Source organism: Zingiber officinale, chromosome 5A (assembly GCF_018446385.1).
Source record: "Zingiber officinale cultivar Zhangliang chromosome 5A, Zo_v1.1, whole genome shotgun sequence".
In the NCBI taxonomy this organism is placed as follows: Eukaryota; Viridiplantae; Streptophyta; class Magnoliopsida; order Zingiberales; family Zingiberaceae; genus Zingiber; species Zingiber officinale.
The window spans coordinates 105,640,104-105,659,021 of NC_055994.1; the positions used below are offsets into that span (position 1 = coordinate 105,640,104).

The 18,918-nt window shown below is 34.0% G+C and overlaps 2 protein-coding genes across 2 annotated transcripts; both read left to right on the forward strand.

The window, feature by feature from the left end:
- The first annotated feature begins 882 nt into the window (after nucleotides 1–882).
- LOC121979872 (putative disease resistance protein RGA3) lies at nucleotides 883–15,713 on the forward strand. Its single transcript, XM_042531855.1, has 3 exons — nucleotides 883–1,026; nucleotides 13,163–15,523; nucleotides 15,642–15,713. Exons 1-3 carry the CDS (start codon nucleotides 883–885, stop codon nucleotides 15,711–15,713), a joined length of 2,577 nt encoding a protein of 858 aa, XP_042387789.1.
- A 96-nt stretch (nucleotides 15,714–15,809) lies between these two features.
- On the forward strand, nucleotides 15,810–17,310 carry LOC121983102 (trichohyalin-like). The gene is made up of 2 exons (XM_042536076.1): nucleotides 15,810–16,251; nucleotides 16,646–17,310. The coding sequence occupies exons 1-2, from the start codon at nucleotides 15,815–15,817 to the stop codon at nucleotides 17,115–17,117; spliced, it is 909 nt and encodes a 302-aa protein (XP_042392010.1). The 5' UTR covers nucleotides 15,810–15,814; the 3' UTR covers nucleotides 17,118–17,310.
- The last annotated feature ends 1,608 nt before the right edge of the window (nucleotides 17,311–18,918 follow it).

Consider the following 18,918-nt stretch of genomic DNA (forward strand, 5'->3'; position numbering starts at 1 on the left):
TCGGCGTCGGCCCATTCGCTTGTATTTTCTGGAGTCTATTTGATTTTGAAATATTATGCATTTATGCCATTGAGTTGGCTCGCATCGAAATCAAAGTTGACTAATTCCTGTTCCATTTTTTTTTAATAATGGCATCTCCCAAATTTCCATTAATAATATAAAACAATAGCACATGTGATCAAGGGGACGTACTTTTTCACCAAATACACTTCTTATTAAAAAAAATAAATATAAATATATATATATATATGTGATAATTAATAAATATATATGCGCCAGGCAGACATCTGGCCATCTAGCTTGTGTTCACATAATTACTATTTCTAATTACTTTTCATAACTATTGTTTACACAATTACTTTTACTGTTCGCATAATTTCTATTTCACATACTGATGTAAGTGTTAGTTTAATTAAGATATAAAATTCGAAAAGAGATTTTTTTTATTTGTTTTTATTGTATAGGTTATTCATGGCGGCGCCATATTGCGCGTGGAAGGAGCACGACGGCGTTGGGCTGCGTGGGGACGATCATCGTTCGTTAGGCAGCAGGCCATGATGTGCTACGGCGAGCAGTAACGAGAGAAAGGGCTCCAGTGGGGAGCATTCCGGTAGGATAGGAGATAGAAGGAAGAAAAGGATTCTTTGTCCGTCTTGTGGAATTAATATCGCTGCTAAAATAGGGACAAAGAATCCATTACCTAAAATCCCACGACAATGTCCAGAAATCGCCTCCACTAGGAGTTCATAGGAAAAGGAAAAATAAATAAATCAGATTCTCAGTGGATCAGCAACATGACAAAGAAATGAAGGAAATAAAAAAATTTTAAAAAAAAAAAGGAAAAAACAGTGAGGCCAGACCGATCGCCACAGCCCAACTACCATGAGCTCGCGGCAGACATGTCTGACCCGCGGACTCTCCAATCTCCATGATGAGGCCGTCAAACGAAGTCGGTGCAACCTCGTGGCCAGCCGAGGTCATAGCGACCTCGCAGAGGCCTTACGGCCAACGAAATCGCTGCAAGAGGTCAGTCATCCATCATTGATTTGCAATTTTTATGGCATATCAAGCCACAACTTCGGTCCATTCCCACCCATCATTGCCATCAAACACCGTTTGTTTGAATGGATCTTTCAGAATTGGAGACGCTTTACCATTCGGCAATTGTCTAAAAGGCACACCGAACTTTGAGATTGCCTAAAAACACTTTATTCTGATTTTATCGAGGATGTAATAGAGTCGAGTTGAGCCGAACTTTTAAATGTTTGAGTTTGACTCGTTTATAATCAAGCCGAACTTGAACTTTATTTAACAAATATATTTATGGCTCACGAGCTTATTCGAGTTTTTATCGAGCCTAAACGGATTTAATAAATATAAATTATAAATTTAAATATTCATTATATTAAAAATTAAATTATATACTTAGAAAAAATTATAATATTCTTATTAAAATTTATAATTTTATTCTAATAAATAAATTTAATATATTTGTCTATATTTTTAATACGTAGAGTGTAAAATTTATAAATTCAATATCAAAACTATTATATTTTTTCATAAAAATTTATTCATGAATTTACTAATGAACATGTTCACGAGCTAAGGAGTCAAGTATTATGAAGCTTGAGTTTGATTTGTTTATCTTAACGAGCCTCATTAAACGAGATCAAATAAACTTTTATCGAATCGAGCTTCAAATAACTTATGAGCCATTTGATTCATTTACACTCCTAATTTTATCCCATGCGTTGACTATCTTTTTATTATTTTCTCTCTCTCCTTTAAATGCAACTATGTTTTTTTCTATTTTTTCCTTTTAAATTAAATTAAAATTCTCTCTCTTTCATATCATGCAATAATCATTGTAGTATTGATTTTTAAAAAATCAATATCAGAATTTAATTACACCAACACTGCTATGATATTATTTTTAAAAACTAGCACTTAGTAGTGCTTGTGTTAAACACACAAACACCACTAAGTACTAGCTTTTAAAACTCAGTATTACAGTGGTCAATGACGGATCTAGGAATTTAAACACGGAGGGACGATCATGATCTGAGTTAAGCACAGTCAATTTTTACACGGAACAAAGGGCAGTATCCTCCATCTTCACCAGTGGAACCCCATAGTACTATAGGTTGCACCGCCGGCAAGGGGGGCAACCGTCGATGTCGCCTCCCTTATGGATCCAACCCTGACAGTGGTGCTGAGCTATGGTGTTAATTTTTTAAAAATAGTAAAGAAGAACATATTTGAATTCTAGAGCATTGTATAAATTCATAAAAGTTGAAATGAGTCTGATAGGAACTATCTAGGTCCATCAATGAATTTTAACCTAAACTCATTGATGGACCAAGGGATTTGAACTTTTGAAAAGTTGACGTGTAATGGAAGATGGTAGTACAATGAAGGTATTTATGATATCCATATATGTTTCTAACATCTCTACGACAAGTTATGTGTGTGTGTATTAATTTTCTTAAAGTCATAATTTTTAAAACCTTCTGATCACTATTGTTAATGACTTCAAGCTGATATCTTTTGGTATATATAGACTCTGGGGTAATTTAGAAATTTGTAATGCTTGAAATGAGTTTGATCGGAGCTCTCTAGATCTGTTAATGGGCTTCGATCAAAATCCATTGACGAACCTAGGAGATTTGAATTTCTAAAAAGCTGGCATGTAATGGAAGAGAGTAGTGCAGTGAATGAATTTATTATGCTCATGCTTAGTTCTAACATCCTTACAATAAGTTATGTGTATGAATATATCAATTGCTTGCTTTTAAATGTCAAAACTTTTGACTCAGGTATCATAATGAGGCATAATTTTTTTTTAAATCAAAGTTCGTTCAGAAATCTACATTTGTTATTAGGTGGAATTTGTAACAGCCTAGTTTCAAGCCTAAAAAACATCATTTAAATCCTTTTAAGAGGGATCAATGGATTTCGATCAAAATCTATTAATGAACCTAAAGAACTCCAATCAAACTCATTCTAAGTGCTACAGGTTTTCTAAAGTGCCCTAAAGTCTATATATGCCTAGAGATATCAACTTGAAGTCACTAACAGTAGTGATCAGAAGATTTCAAAGTTTATGACTTTAATAAGATTGACATGTACACATAACTTATCGTAGAGATGTCAAAACCATACATGAATATCATAAATACCTTCACTGCGCTCTTCTATTATATATCAACTTTTCAAAAATTCAAATCTCATAGGTCCGTCAATGAATTTTGGTCAAAACACATTGATGCACCTAGATAGCTCTGATTGAACTCAATTCAACTCCTATGGATTTTTGTAGTGCTCCGAAGTTCAAATATATATATTTTTTTACTTTTTTTTTTAAAAATTAACATCACAATTTAATACACCAACACCACTATGGTGTTGATTACTAAACACTAACATCACAATAGTGCCGGTGTAATTAACACTACAAGAATTCTGACTTTTAGCGACGCATAGCACGGTCAACGTCGCAAAATATGACCTTTTGGCAATACGTAGAATGTTTCGCATTGTTAAAAAATACAACATTAGGAGGGAATTTTCTCACATTTATTTTGTATCATTTAGCGACGCATTAAACAATATGCATCGTCAAATGAAGGCCTTTGGCGATATGCACATCACTCCACGTCGCTAAAAGGTAGAGCAAATTTTCCCTGTTGTCAAATGTGACACTATGGCGACGGCTTCTGCACTCAACATCACTAATAGCAGTGGAAATTTTTCCCACCTCAAATTGTGATCATTTGACGACATAGATACATTAAGCGTCGCTAAAATAAAATTCGAGATTAAAAATTTTCAAAAAATCACCATAGTGATTGTTGCATGTATGCAAATGAGAGGTAAAAATTTATTGCATGGCAAGAGGAAAGAGAAGAAAACGGCCGCCAATGTAAAGGGGTAAAATTGGTAAAGTACACCTTTTGGACAATTCTAATCTTTGTGTATGTCTTTTGGAAAATTATCATTACAATTACCTCCTCCTATGTCGTATCTTCTTTACCATTGTGGTCACTCTAACTCCTCCTTTTATTGGTCACAAAAGGTGAAACTATTACCTTGACGACCCCTTCAGGATGGTCCCCCAATATCTAAAAGGGAGGTAAATTATAAGGGGTTTCACATAGTAATAGTAACACATGCAAGAAGGGGTTAAGACAACCAGTGAAGCATTCCACATCCACTAGAAATTGACCCAAGTCTATTGATAACAACACTCTTATATGAACCAACTTATCGTATCGTGGGGACCCAACTCCTCCTTTCATTGAAGAATAGACACATGCTAGGCTCAAGCAAAAACTTCTATAGGTTCAGTCGAAAATTTCTTCCTAAGCTATATAGTATTTGGCTTTTGAGTCGTAATGAATTTTGATTTCCTAAGCTATATAGTATTTGGCTTTTGAGTCGTAATGAATTTTGATTTGCATTGTTTTTTTTTTTCATAACTTAGGTGCCCTATTCTTCCTGTCCAATATATTTAGAGCATAACTTATGTACATTTAGAGATAGATTTCTAAAATATTCATCATATTTTAGAAGTGAGGGCATCCGCATTAGTTTAAATTGGTTTAAACGTTAATATATGTCACATCTTCAATAAAACATATGACTCACATGTTACATACCCTTATATTAACACATCTCTATTATCAACACACACCTACGTTCATTTTAATATTAAAACTCATTATTTGTGGATCTCACTGTCCAATCATTCATCATTATTCTTATTTTATATCAAATAAATAAATATATTTTCATTTTTATTCTTGTAATTTCATATTAATTAGTTGGGGACGGATCCTCTGGTCCGTAAAGACTGGACCAATCCATGGTCCAGCCTTTGCATTGGTGAGGGGCAATGACCCCCACCTATTAACAGGTGGGGGCTATTGCCTTCCACCAATCCCCTTGTCCCGGTCCAGGAGCGGACCAGGACAATGGGACCAGAGGATCCGGTCCCTAATTAGTTGTAGTCAAAGAATTGAACGTTGTCATGTGTAGGTGTTTTAACACCCATCCACACACTACAAGCAATACAACGATTTGCGATCAAAATTTCTGACGCTAAATGCGTTTATCGACGGAAATATTTGGTCGCTAATATTTCTGCCATGAATTCATTTAACGATAGAAACTTAAATACATTGCTAATTTAGCAAAAAAAAAAATTAATACTCTATCACTAAATCAATGACAAAAATTAATATTCCGTTGCTAATTTAACAATATAAATTAATATTTGTTGATAAATTAGTAATGGAATTCAAAATTTTATTGCTAAATTAGAGAGGGAACTCAAAATTCCGTCGCTAAATTTTGTGACCAAAATAATTTTCCGTTACTAATTTTAGAGAAAATTTTGGCATAACCCCCCTTAAAATTGATTCAAACCCTACAACAAAATACAATATTCAAACACACTTATCCATGACAAACATAATCAAATGATTCTAGTTTCATCACATCACATCCGATTAAAAAACAAATACACTTATCACTTCTCAGCTTCTTCTTTCTCACTATCTCATCTTACAGCAAATACAATACGATAAGTTTAATAAAAACAAGCACATGCATGATTCAAATTCAGTTAAACAAAAAAATATGATAGATTTAACACTATATTTTCTATTTTGAAATAATCTCATATATGAATCTAAAGTTAAGCTACATATTAGTTGGATAACATGAATTACACAAGGACAAAACTACTTATAAAAAAAATGCACAAACTGATAAACACAAGTTTAACATGTTTTAAAATATATATACCTTAATGAAAGTTTGGATATATGCTGATGGTGATAGAATATAGTCTCAAATCCAAGTTTTCAAGTACTGGCATTTTATCTACATTATTCCTGAAAAGATGTAATACAATTAGAGATGCACCTAGTATCGAATTAATAGAACCATTTTGCATGTTTAATGAGTAATAAAAAAAATTAAGTTGAAGGTCAACACACCTTAGAAGAATTGTTGTTATTATGAGCTACTTATCAGTAGCATTCACATCTTGAGTCTTCTGTCAATCAAAATCATGCAGTGTTGGAAAGTGATATGAACTTTTGCATTTGCAACTCTATTGTCGTCTTGACCCGATCTTCCATCAACTGCTCTAATGTTGTGACCCGATCCATTAATTCTCGATTTTCTCATTTTAATACTTGCACTTCGGTAGATAAAGAACTGGAATGACCCCTGAGCAAACGAGTCATCACATGATCATATATAACTTTTGTCTGGGAGCCAAGGCAATAAAGAGAGTTCTTTTTCCTTCCATGAACAAACTCATAATATATATTATTTATAACATCATGTGATAGAATCTGTAACTCTTCTCCTTCTATAACAAGCGGAGATGTCTATGCAACTCGATAAATCATTCCTTCCTATGTAAAAAGATTATTATTATTATCTAATATATAATTAATAAAGTTAGTCATTATTAAATGTGAGCTGTAATAAAGTGTCTATTCTTATGTCCGTAACTTTTGAGCATCGATAAAAATGTCATCCTTTTTTTATGCATATTGTGAAATATCTCCCAACAAGTGGGAGGTCTCTGTAAAGTATTTGCCTGCATATACAAATTTTTTTATAAATTAAAATAAGTTTATTAATAATTAAAAAACTCTTATATAACTTTATTGTATACTCATCAAGTATATTGCATGATCTACAATAGATGTGATCTGGCTGTATACTTTGTGGATCTCGTGCTTGGGCCAGGAAGCACAGTATTTCTATTGTTTTGAGCAGTCGATGATTTTATTTTGCCATTTTTATGTTGCCCAATTGTTCCTCCATGCATCACAAATCTCAACTGGTACATGAGATGACCTTGTTCCCTTCATTCTCCACTTGTATAACAAGTCCTTGAATATTTTTGACAATAATTATTTCATATTTCTTTAAATTTTGCCTTGTGTCTTGGCTCCCAAACTTTATGTATAACCAAAAGGAATATCTTCCCACACTATTCTTTAATATGTCATATAGTTTTTAAAATTTAGGTGTTGATATTTCATCAAAATTTAAATGATCAAGCACATTTATTGAATCATAAACCATTGATTATATTATATTGCATTGTCATTAGATGGTGACTCCTCTCGAGCAATAGGGTCATATGATGAAGCAATCCAATTAACTCAAATAAATAAGGCTCTCCATTACAGTACTAGTTATAGTAATTTAGAACAAAATCATTTTTACCTAGATGTACTTTCACAGTATCCTCATCACAAAAAGTTAATTTTTATATTTGTAATGATTACACATACAACGTAACTTGTCATTATCCATACCGTTTGGATGATGCTTAGGGTAGTTCACAAACTCTTCAACTCTATCAAAATATTTATCAGTGATATATCTATTTTCTAACCTATTGTACATCAAAGTTTTATTCATATACATTATAACCTAATGAGAAATAAATTTATAATATTATTAAACATTTAAAACTAAGCATATAGTTTAAACTTAAGATTGATTAAACCATTAAAATCTAATACTATCAATAAATAACCATTCATCATATACCTAAAGTCTGTGCACAAAAGAAGATTGTCATCTCTAAAGAAAATGTCAAAGCCTACACAAATAACGTCAAATATAGAAGTTTGCACAAATAACATTGTAAAGTCAACAATTAAATAAAATGGTACACGGACAACAATCAAATATCAGAGTTTCATGCCTGCCCCGGAGGTTGCACGATCGCCAAACTAGGGATGCATGGTCACTTGGCAAGGGTTGCACGATTAATCAGCCAGGGCTACATGATTGCCTAACCAGGGTTGCATGACTGCCCGACCAAGAACGAGGTCGCTATCAAACTACGACCTCACTTCGAGCTTGAGGCTGAGCTCGCGGTCCGCCATGCTTGAGGTTGGCCAGCTCGTAGTTGGCTAAGCTCATGGTAGAGCTCACGGTCAGTCGAGCTCACCCTGGTCGAGGCCGCACCCAACCTCTCAACCTCGACATGAGGTCTTGGCCAAGGTGTGAGGTTGAGGTCGTGGCCAAGGCATCGAGGGCAGGATGAGAGGAGAGGGAAGAGGAGAAGAGTGTACCGACGGGATGTGTGTCAAAGATAGGAGACAAGAGGAGAGGAGGTGTGTGCCAGAGATCGAAGAGGAAAGGAGTGTGCCAGAGATCAAAGAGGAAGAGTGGTCGAGAAGAAAAATTAGGAATCAAAACCCTAATTTTGATTGCTAAAATAACGACGGAATTAAGTTTGCGTCACAAAAATAGCGACGGAATTATTCGCTAATTTAGTGAAGGAATTTAAATTTTGTCTCTAATTTCATCACTATGTGAGAGTATTCTTGTTGTGACATTGGTTGTAACATCATTTGTATGCTATAACATTCACACATTAACATCCATGTGAGTGCTCTATTAATTTATCTATCCATAATTTCATTATAACTTTATTTTAATTATAGTTTATGGTCTAACGAAATAATTTACGTTGAAATTAAAATTTTGTTTTAGGGTGTTTGGCTGAGTTTATAAGCTCTCTCTGGACGCTCAAGATAACGGTGATGTGTGTGTGTAAATATATAGGAGTTTGATACGATGTCCGACTCCTGTCCGCGGTTAGGTGTGCGGGGTGCCCGGATGTCTGTGAGAGACACCTATATATATAGTGCACATCTTAGAGCTTAGGTTTAGAATTTAGAGTTTAGGGGTTGGATTATAGTATTAAAATTCTAAAACTTTTAAAAAAAATTGCACATGATACTCATAAAGTGTGCACCGTTGGGTGTGTATATATATACCTAACTTCGCTGACTTTGCGAAACTCTGAGAACCTTCTGTCACCCCTAAGCGATAGATCAAGGAAAGAAGAAAGTTTGTCTTCACGAGCAAAATACTGATTCGGTCTTGGACGATTTTACAAGGACGACGAAGACTGCGGAGGTCCACTGTCGACGATTTGCTGCAGCACTTTCGTTATTTATCCTAGGATCGGTGGGAAACTTATGTGGGGTCGAGTCTGCCGCCTTTAGGATTAGTTGAGTCGTAAGAATTAGACATCTGTGTTATAAAAAAAAACCTAACAATTTGAATAGTTGGTATTTACATTTGGTGTTGTTGTAATAGGGCCACTGTACTGGATAAAGACCTTGTGATTTACCTCCTTTTCAGATCGCATGTGATAATCCTAGAGGGGCCTCGAGGTGAGAGTTATCACATTTGCTTGCAAAAGGAAAGAAGATAAGGTTTCAACAAATTAACAGATGAATTTCTTTTAATGAACGGTTGACCTAAGAATGCTAAACTAATTGGTCATTCGCTACGAGTGTTTCTCATAAACTTCCGTGGGGCTGCTTTTAATAGACGATTGACCAAAAAATGTTGGGCTGATGGGCAGTCCACTACGAGTGCTTCTCAAAAACTTCTGTGTGACTAGATTGGTCATTCCAAGATATGTCAGTGTAAACTGGATATCTTGTGCCAATTATAAAATATAAAATAAAAAATAAAAAACAATCAAGAAATCATGGTAGGGAAGTGCTCGAGAGGAAGGTGAAGAAGTGCCCCTGGAATAATGGTGCAATAGTTACACCCTTCAATGGATAATTAAGGGATCTAAAGTTCGAGTCTCAACTACGATGCACTGCAATAGATTTTTTTCTCCAATAAAATATAGGCCTAAGAATCTTGACCATCATAATTGTTTGGCTTATTCATCACAGTCAATACTTCGCTATTGAGAATCTCTGGTAGTGTCATTTCGGCTCAAAGCGTCACAAGAAGCGGTACTTCCCTACAGCTTCCCTTGCTGCTTCTTTCCATACTCTTTTGTTGTTTTTCTTAGTTTCAGAATTTGTTTGCTATCATATTGCATGAAATTCTTTGATAAAAATTTGGTATCTTGCATTAATTTGTTATGAACACCTTAGCATGAGGATATCCATCATGTCTCATTTTTCATTTTTGTAAAAATCCTAGTTTTCATGCCTTATGAGCATAATAACAATTGTGTTGTAAAAAAATTAGTAGTTATATAATAATTCCTGATGTGTGCTATATAGAAAAATCAATCAGATGATTTGGACCCATAAGTTCATGTTTTATCTTTCTAATTTGTAAGCAGTGAAATGAGATGTTGTTCTTTCTGTAGTGCAAACTCCAAAGATCCACTTCAAAAGCTGTCACAAATTAAAATATTAGTATGATAACCAAATTGAATTATACAAGCTAAATCAAATCATATTGTGTTAGACTTGGAGTCCAAGTTAACATTGATTTGTTTGGGACTATTATTGCCAAATAAAATACACACTAACTATTTATATATGTTGCTTGTGTTTATATTCATATTACCTTTTATACGAATTGCATAGTTGTTTAGTGTGCATTGTTATAAATTGTGTGCTTTATGAATTGCTTAGGTTCATTTGTGAAATCTTTGATTCTTGATTAATTGATTTACTAAAGTTTTATTTATATTGATTGTTTAAGTTTACATATATACGATAGCGGTAAGTTTACATAGTTCATGATAATTCTCATGAACTTAACTTTTAACTCAACCAACATCAAGTTCATAACCACGAAGATTTTACCAACTAAGTCTGATAAAATGACTTGATTCCAACTGCTTTAGCGTAGAAATCAAAACCAGCCCCGGTCCTAACAATCAGGAGGTCCGGGGCGAAACAATCAAAATAGACCCTTAATTTTTTTTTCATAAAGTAAAAATTATTTATAATGACTTCTTTTAGTTTTTCTAGATGCAAAATCATCTATAATATTATTAATTTCAAGATTTTTTAAAATCTCTTTTTCAATAGATAAAATTGTTAATCCATGCAATCTCTTTGTGATATTATTGATTTCATGTATATTCTTAACAATTTTAATTTCGAGAAACTCCTTTCAGTTGATCTTACGGTAACATACATAGTTAACAATATTTTCTAAGCAATTGCAACATTTGGATAACAATCTATATTTTTCATAAAATTAAAAATATCAATTGCTGACATTATCTCATTTGGTAAAGTTACTTGTAATATTTTTAATTCCGTAAACAAATCATCTAACTCAACATCTAATAAATTTTCATGCGTAAAAGTGTGGATGTTAATACAATATTTTCTCAACTCATTATTATCTAATGATTTTAATGTTTTCAAATCAAACAAAAAATCAAATATATTTTCAAATATTATCATTTCACCAAATATTTTCATTACAATAATTGTAAAACTATAATTTAAATAAACTGAATAAAACTATAATTTAAATAAACTGAATAAAACTATAATTTAAATCAATTAAAATAATTATACCTGGATGAAAAAGATGAGTAGATCTGTAGATGACAGTCCGCAACCATCGCAACTCGCAAACCTCCACACCGTAAGCTCAAAACCTCCAGGAGCAACGTGTCAGAGGTGGTGGTACAGCTGTGTAAAGAAGTGGCAAAGTCACAGCCTCGCTGTGATGCCGTCGCGGTCTCATGGAGTCGCTAGTAGAAAAAAGAGCAAACAAAAATCGGACAACAGTTTACCAAACCTAATTCTTAAAACAATATATATATATATATATATATATATATATACAGTATTGATACTGTGCGTGACACGCACAGTGCGCGACTGTACGCGTCGCGCACAATATCAGTGTTTTTTATTTATTTTATTTATTTTTTTTAATTTTTAAATTAAAAAATAATTAAAAAATTTCTTTACGATTTTATTTATAGGGTTCAGGCTTTGGGTATAGTGTTAAAGCTATTTTTTTTTTAAATTTTACCTATAGGGTTTAGGCTTTCTAATTAGGTTATAGTGTTTGGTTTAAAAATAAAATTAAAATAAAATTAATTTAAGTATTTATTGAGTATTGTAATGTGTTTAGGGGATATATCTATATATTAAATTTTAAATAAGGAAATGTTGAATTTTTTAAATTCAAAAAATTAAAAAAAATTAAAAAAAAATAAAAAAACACTGATATTGTGCGCGACGCGCACAGTCGCGCACAATATCAGTGTTTTTTATTTATTTTATTTATTTTTTTTAATTTTTAAATTAAAAAATAATTAAAAAATTTCTTTACGATTTTATTTATAGGGTTCAGGCTTTGAGTATAGTGTTAAAGCTATTTTTTTTTTAAAATTTTACCTATAGGGTTTATGCTTTCTAATTAAGTTATAGTGTTTGGTTTAAAAAAAAATTAAAATAAAATTAATTTAAATATTTATTGAGTATTGTAACGTGTTTAGGGGATATATTTATATATTAAATTTTAAATAAGGAAATGTTGAATTTTTTAAATTCAAAAAATTTAAAAAAAATAAAAAACACTGATATTGTGCGCGACGCGCACAGTCGCGCACTGTGCGCGTCGCGCACAATATCAATACTATATATCAGTATTGATACTGTGTGTGGCGTGCACAGTGTATATATATAAAAAAGTTAAAAGTTGTAGGTCCCTCCAAGAAGTTGAGGTTGTGCGGCGGCGAAAGACAAGTGCAACAGTGAGAAATTATAAAACTTAATTTTTAAAATAATTAATATATATATATATATATATATATTATATAAATATTTAATATTTGTGGGCCCTTCCAAAGTTGGGGCCCTGGGCAATCGCCCAGGATGGCCCTGCCTCTGGGCCGGGCCTGATCAAAACTATGCATCAACCAAAATCATGTGTCTACTACTTTCTGTAGCTTCTTGAACTTATTCTAAAGAAAATTGAATTTTCCATTGACAATTAAGTTTATCATTTTTATTTGACAAGTATTTTAGTTTGTCACGAGCCTTTAATTCTAAAGAAAATTGAATTTGTCATTAACAATTAAGTTTACGAATTTTATGTGTACAGCTTGCGTGAGATGTAGATTAAGGATATTTAGTTATATTGCGGGGTAAAGCATGATGTTCATACTACTCAAAGGAATGCTTTGCTTTGCTTGTGGCCATGGCAAATGAAAGATGCTGATGTTAAGAGAGTTATCTTCATGGTGGTATGCATATCAAAATTAGTTTGGTTCACCACGACTCTCTCCACCATTTCATAAACTCACTAGCAAAGAAAATAAGAGGTAGAAGAAATTATGTTTGTGTCTGCGCAATTGAAGCATCTATTGCTGCAGGTGCTACCATCGCCTGCTATGATGGCACAGGGTCGCTTGCTGTGTATCCAAAACCACTTGGCCATGGTCTGTGATAGCCTTTGGGCTATCAATTCAATGATGATTATCCCTAAGATGAGAGTGTTGTATAACATGTATTTGCAATCGAAGAAGTTGGATGGTGTGTTAGATGTACCTATAGAATTTGCAGATTGGGAGACAGATGTGGCTGCATCAGTTACAGATGCAGGAGAATTGCTTGGTCGAATCTTGGATTGGGAAGCAAGTCTGCATCGTTACATTGTGGGCAACCCCCAACAGGTGCACTTTCGCCATGTTATTCTAGTAGAGCTGAAAGAGATGTTGTGCTGCTTGAATTCTCTTGTGCTCAGAGGATCTGCAATGGGTCTTCGGAGGGACCCCATGAGTTCTATGAACCCACTCCGAGAAGACTACTCCATCGTCCTAAACAATGAGGTGGTGGGTAGACAGGAAGATATAGAGAAACTCATTGTAATCTTTCAACAATATCAACCGGTACCATCCAACAACAATGGCAATGATAGCGATCCATTTGTGATTGTCATAGTCGGCAAAGAAGGGGTTGGGAAGGCAACCTTGGCACGAATGATCTACCATCACACTTGGGTTTGCAAACAATTTCATCATCGCATTTGGGTGGATGTACCCCGCCTGTCGCCGTTCAAGATTGTTAATATAATTAGAAAAGAATTTGCAAGGTCCATAAACAATGAAGAATATTGCGATTTACACCGTGAGCTGCCGCTACATGCCTTTTGGGAATACATCAATGAACAACTCGATGGAAGGAGATACTTGTTGGTGCTTCATTTTGAATATTTGGCTAGTTTGACGCAACAAGAGTGGAATGAGTTGAAGAACATCCTGTTACCTGTGGGCGGGCCTGGGAGTGGAGTCTTGATCATCAACAGATCATCAACACAATCAGTAAGTGACATGGGTTTTCTACATACGGTGAAGAATATTAGAACATACTGCTTGAATCCCTTATCAGAGGATGCATGGTTGGAATTATTCAAGAGACACGCAGCAACAACAATCCCATCGAAGCAGGACAAATCAGAGATCGATGAGCTCATTCCATTTACTAAGCAACACTTCCAAAACTTGATTCATCAACCTTTATTGGCAAAGATTGTTGGATGGTTAAACCATGATGTTCAGACAACATTTCCTAGTCCCTTACCTGCTGCACTAGAAGAATTTTATATGCTTAGGAATTTGCAACTTGTCAACATACGAGTACTCCAATACCGTATCCTACTTTCTGGTATTCAGAATGAATATAATGCCATCTTACGTGTGTTGACCACTGAATACCTCATACCAACTGAAATGGCCGGACTTGGTTGGATCGAGAGCCATTATACAACACAGGAAGTACTAGAATTCATGATTCCAAGGATGGTCTACTACTTGCGTACGAAGGTCCCTAAAGATTCAACTACTATTCCAAGGTGCTGTCGCTATTTGCGTTTGGAAATTAATCCTAGAGCGACACTATTTCGACTGCCAATCGTGCCAATTGAGGTGAGCAGGAAGCTGATATCGTTGATTCTACAAGAAGATGAGACAGCAACACAAGAATATGATGAGGAGGAAATAACACTTCAAGCATACAAAAAAAGACGCATGAAAGCAGCAACTGCAATATTAAAGTTCCTCAATAATATGTTGGTAAGACTCGTACATTTGCGTATATTAATTGTAGAAACTAGTATAATCCAAACCCTGCCCAATGAAGTTAGTATGTTGGTTAATTTGAGATACCTCCACCTTTCAAAGCTTAAGATGGAATTACTTCCGAAATCACTTTTTGACCTACATAATTTGCGAGTTTTAAGTTTGATTTGTTGCAAAAAGCTTCAAAAGATACCTGAACGAATCTATAAGCTTGAGAAGTTGGAGGTTTTGAGTCTAGCTTACTGCACAAAGCTTCAGCAGTTGCCAAAATCTATAACAAGACTCCAAAACTTACTACAACTTGATATGGAAGGTTGTTGTTGGCTCAGAAAGTTACCAGAGGATTTGTTCAGATTTAAATCACTGAGAGTCCTCCATGTCACAGGATGTGCATCCTTGTCTCAAATTCCCCTTGGGATCGAGCAATTATTTGGCCTTCGGAGTTTGGTAGTAATATTGGCTGGTGTCGATGGATGTTTTGGGCTCGCAGAGTTGCAAGCTTTAACAAATCTTCAACAATTAACATTACAAAACTTAGAACGAGTAAAGGAGACTCAGACTGAAATGCTGATGGGTCAACAAAGGCTTCGGATCTTGTCATTGCGTTGGGGTGGTGAAGAAGCAAATGATAGTTCTGAATCAGCTACACCACTGCAGGTACTCCAAGCTCTCCGACCCAACGTGCATTTGGAAAGGCTAATGATCATTTCATATAAGGGATTGGAATTGCCTACTTGGATGAGTAAACAACAACTTGCTCGTTTTGATTCTTTAGTTGAGATCAGACTCATCAATCTCAGGAGGTGTGCTACATTACCATCACTTGGTCAACTTCCCCGTCTCGTGAAGCTTGAGATAAGTGGCATGGATTTAATAAAGCACATAGACGATACATTTTATGGTGATGGTGACATATTTCCTACATTGATAGAGCTCACTTTTTCAGAAATGCTTTCACTAGAGAAATGGTCTCCACCGAAAAGAAAAAATGTCAAATCATTTCCATGGCTTAGAGAATTGACACTAATTCAGTGCCCTAAATTCAAGGAAATAAATCTACTATATGATTCTATTCTTACGATGAGAGTGTGGTTGAATAATAAGACAATATGGTCTCTTGAATTTTGCAATTGGGACAACCTCCAATACATTGAAAACATAGAGATAGTTGGGTGCCAAGAGCTAAGGCATCTGCCAGAGGGTATGCAAAGCTTGAAGCGTCTTACTCAAATGACAATTTACAGCTGCAATAATTTGGCGACTTCGGTAGCACTGTATTCACTCCAAGTTTTGTACCTTTTTGCTTGCCCAGTACTAGCATTCAACCTAGAAGCATTTACAAAACTTTCTCAACTGAAAATTAATGCTTGCCCAAAAATGCAAATGTGAGTGTGATCTTCAACTCCTAGTGGATTCTTCTAATTACTCCTATGCTTCAATCAAATTAAACTAGTTATTTATTCTCTTCTTGCTTGTTTGTTCTACCTATTAGATGCTACTAATGGAATGAACTTTTTATTTTGATAAACAAACATTAACTGAGTTGTATAATTAGTAATATAATGTGTTTGATAAGAAAACTTAGTACTTGTCATTTGCTTAGTCATTGGGCATATTGAAATAATAAAAAAGAGAGGGAGGAATTATGAAATTTATTGAAAGGTTGACTGTCAAAGTGTAGCTGCAGTGGTTAGAAAAACTCAAACCAAGATTCATATCCTCAACTGATGTTATCAAGGCAAATTATATTGCCTGACTAATAATTGTTTATCATTTCAGTTATTATGATGCCTGGATGAAAAAAAATGAGGAACGACGAAGGGCAGCAACAGAAGAAGAAGAAAGAAGAAGAACCTGGATGAAAGAAAGTGAGGAACAATGGCAGGCAATAGAAGAAGAAAGAAGAAGAATCTGGATGCAAGAAATTGAGAAACGATGGCGGGCAATAGAAGAAGAAGAAGATAAATATCACATACGAGGAGAAGCGGCACAAGGGTATGGGTCAGAAGAAGAAGAAGAAAGAAGAAGAACCTGGATGGAAGAAAATGAGAAACAATGGCGGGCAATAGAAAAAGAAGAAGAAGAAAGAAGAAGAACTTGGATGAAAGAAAATAAGGAACGATGGTGGGCAATAGAAGAAGAAAGAAGAAGAATCCGCATGAAAGAAATTGAGGAACGACAGCGGGCACTAGAAGAAGAAGAAAGAAGAAGAACCTCGATGAAAGAAATGAGGAACAATGGTGGGCAATAGAAGAAGAAGATAAATATCACATACAAGGAGAAACTAGCGGAGAAATGGCAAAAGGATACTACGAAGAAGAAGATAGTTCTCTTCACCGAACTGAATGATTCTTTGAACATGTTGCAAGCAACAATAGATTTCACAGAGATTCTAATTGATATTGATCTGCTTGTTGAAATCGTGTCTTCTTGGCGTGTTTTAATTTGGTTATTCATTTAATTGGATTTTTATTGTATGAAATTAATGTGTGTTTGTTGTGACACTCTCTACTTGTCCTGCATCATTAATTAAATACAAGTCATGGCTATGGAACTTTCTCAGGCTTAGATACTTTTTCAATGAATTTATGCTACTAATTAAATCGATTTATTAATATTTATTAACAATACAAAATTCTTTGCCCTCGAGGGCAATAGTGGTACTTTCGTAATTTCTCAAACATTTAAAAATTGAGTCCTAATTTCAATAAATTAATGGATATATATTTTTTTTTTTAATGATGGTGGATCTAAGAATAATGGATCAATAGACCGTTCGCTGTGAACATTTCCTAACAACCTTATAATCCTACCTAAATGATCACCCTTAAGTTGCGTTTTGTTTAACCTTAGGTATATGACTACCAAGTAATCACATAATCAAAGTTATAGGGAATGAAACATAACCATTAGTTGTTTGGTTCAATTTAGGTAATCCAGTAAAATCTCGTTTGTTTGAAGGTTTTAGTACATAATCTAATATGATATTTTACCATATTATCCTTGATTTAATAATGATAATATTATATTACTAATAGTTATATATATATATATAATTAAATTTTTGTTAATTATTTTATGTTTTTTTTTTATTTTTAGATAGTTTTAATTAAATATATAAGTTTTTATGCAAAAGGTATTAATGCTTGGATAATACATAAGTTTTTATTATTTTATTTTATTTTTTTCAGTTATTTAATAATATTAGATAGTGATAAAAAAAAAAGAGGAAGAGATTAAAAGAATGAGAAACATAAAAAAAAAAATATTGATTAAAAATAATTTGTTGACCATAAAGGGATGGTAAATTAGGAGGAGAAAAAGGTCGCACGAGAAAGACATAAAAATAAAATTAAAGAAATGAATGGAAAAGAAAAAATTTCAACAAATTTTTACACACGTTTCACTAAAATCATGTTTATTTATCAGTGAAAGCAATGCAAAAAAAAAAAGGAAAAAGAAGCGATTCTTCTGTCACTTCATCCTTGGCTCGTAATTCACCCTTTAACTTATTTAATCAATAAACAAACCCTAAAACATAGACAAAATGCACACGATGAAAACATATACATAACTTCTTGAAAAAAAAAAGGAAAACAAACTATCTCGAATCTACCATTTTTTCCAAGCTAAGAAAACGTAAACCCTGTTCATCATCTCTCTTTATGGACGTAGATACTAACTAAGATGATCCAGATTCCATGTCTAAAATCTTCAAAGGCCAATGTCTTGCCCTCTACAATAACAGCAACATTTAGTTGTGGTAAGTTGATGAATGTGAAGTTGGTCATTAATCATGCACATTATGTTCAAAAGCGTGTGTTAATGACTCAACTTCAGATACGGTGGTATTGCAATCTGAACTTGGGCTCGATCTCTAGTGCAGTCAATGGCCACACTGAAAAGAAGAAAACATCGAAATATTTTGTGATGAATATGTAACATGTTCGCAAGTAGAGGAATCACGAATCTCTAATCTAATAAAAACTTCTGGACGTCGACTCCTCCTTCCTCACCAGCAAACTTTTTTAGAAGCACTGCACACATTGAAA

What these genes read in the sequence shown, in the direction of transcription:
- LOC121979872 (XM_042531855.1), top strand. Translation starts at nt 883, where the DNA reads ATGAGCTCGCGGCAGACATGTCTGACCCGCGGACTCTCCAATCTCCAT. An exon ending in CAACGAAATCGCTGCAAGAG is followed by an intron (nt 1,027 to 13,162) that starts GTCAGTCATCCA and finishes CTATTGCTGCAG; the next exon opens with GTGCTACCATCGCCTGCTAT. An exon ending in AATCAGCTACACCACTGCAG is followed by an intron (nt 15,524 to 15,641) that starts GTACTCCAAGCT and finishes TTGATTCTTTAG; the next exon opens with TTGAGATCAGACTCATCAAT.
- LOC121983102 (XM_042536076.1), top strand. Translation starts at nt 15,815, where the DNA reads ATGCTTTCACTAGAGAAATGGTCTCCACCGAAAAGAAAAAATGTCAAA. An exon ending in GCTTGCCCAAAAATGCAAAT is followed by an intron (nt 16,252 to 16,645) that starts GTGAGTGTGATC and finishes TTATCATTTCAG; the next exon opens with TTATTATGATGCCTGGATGA.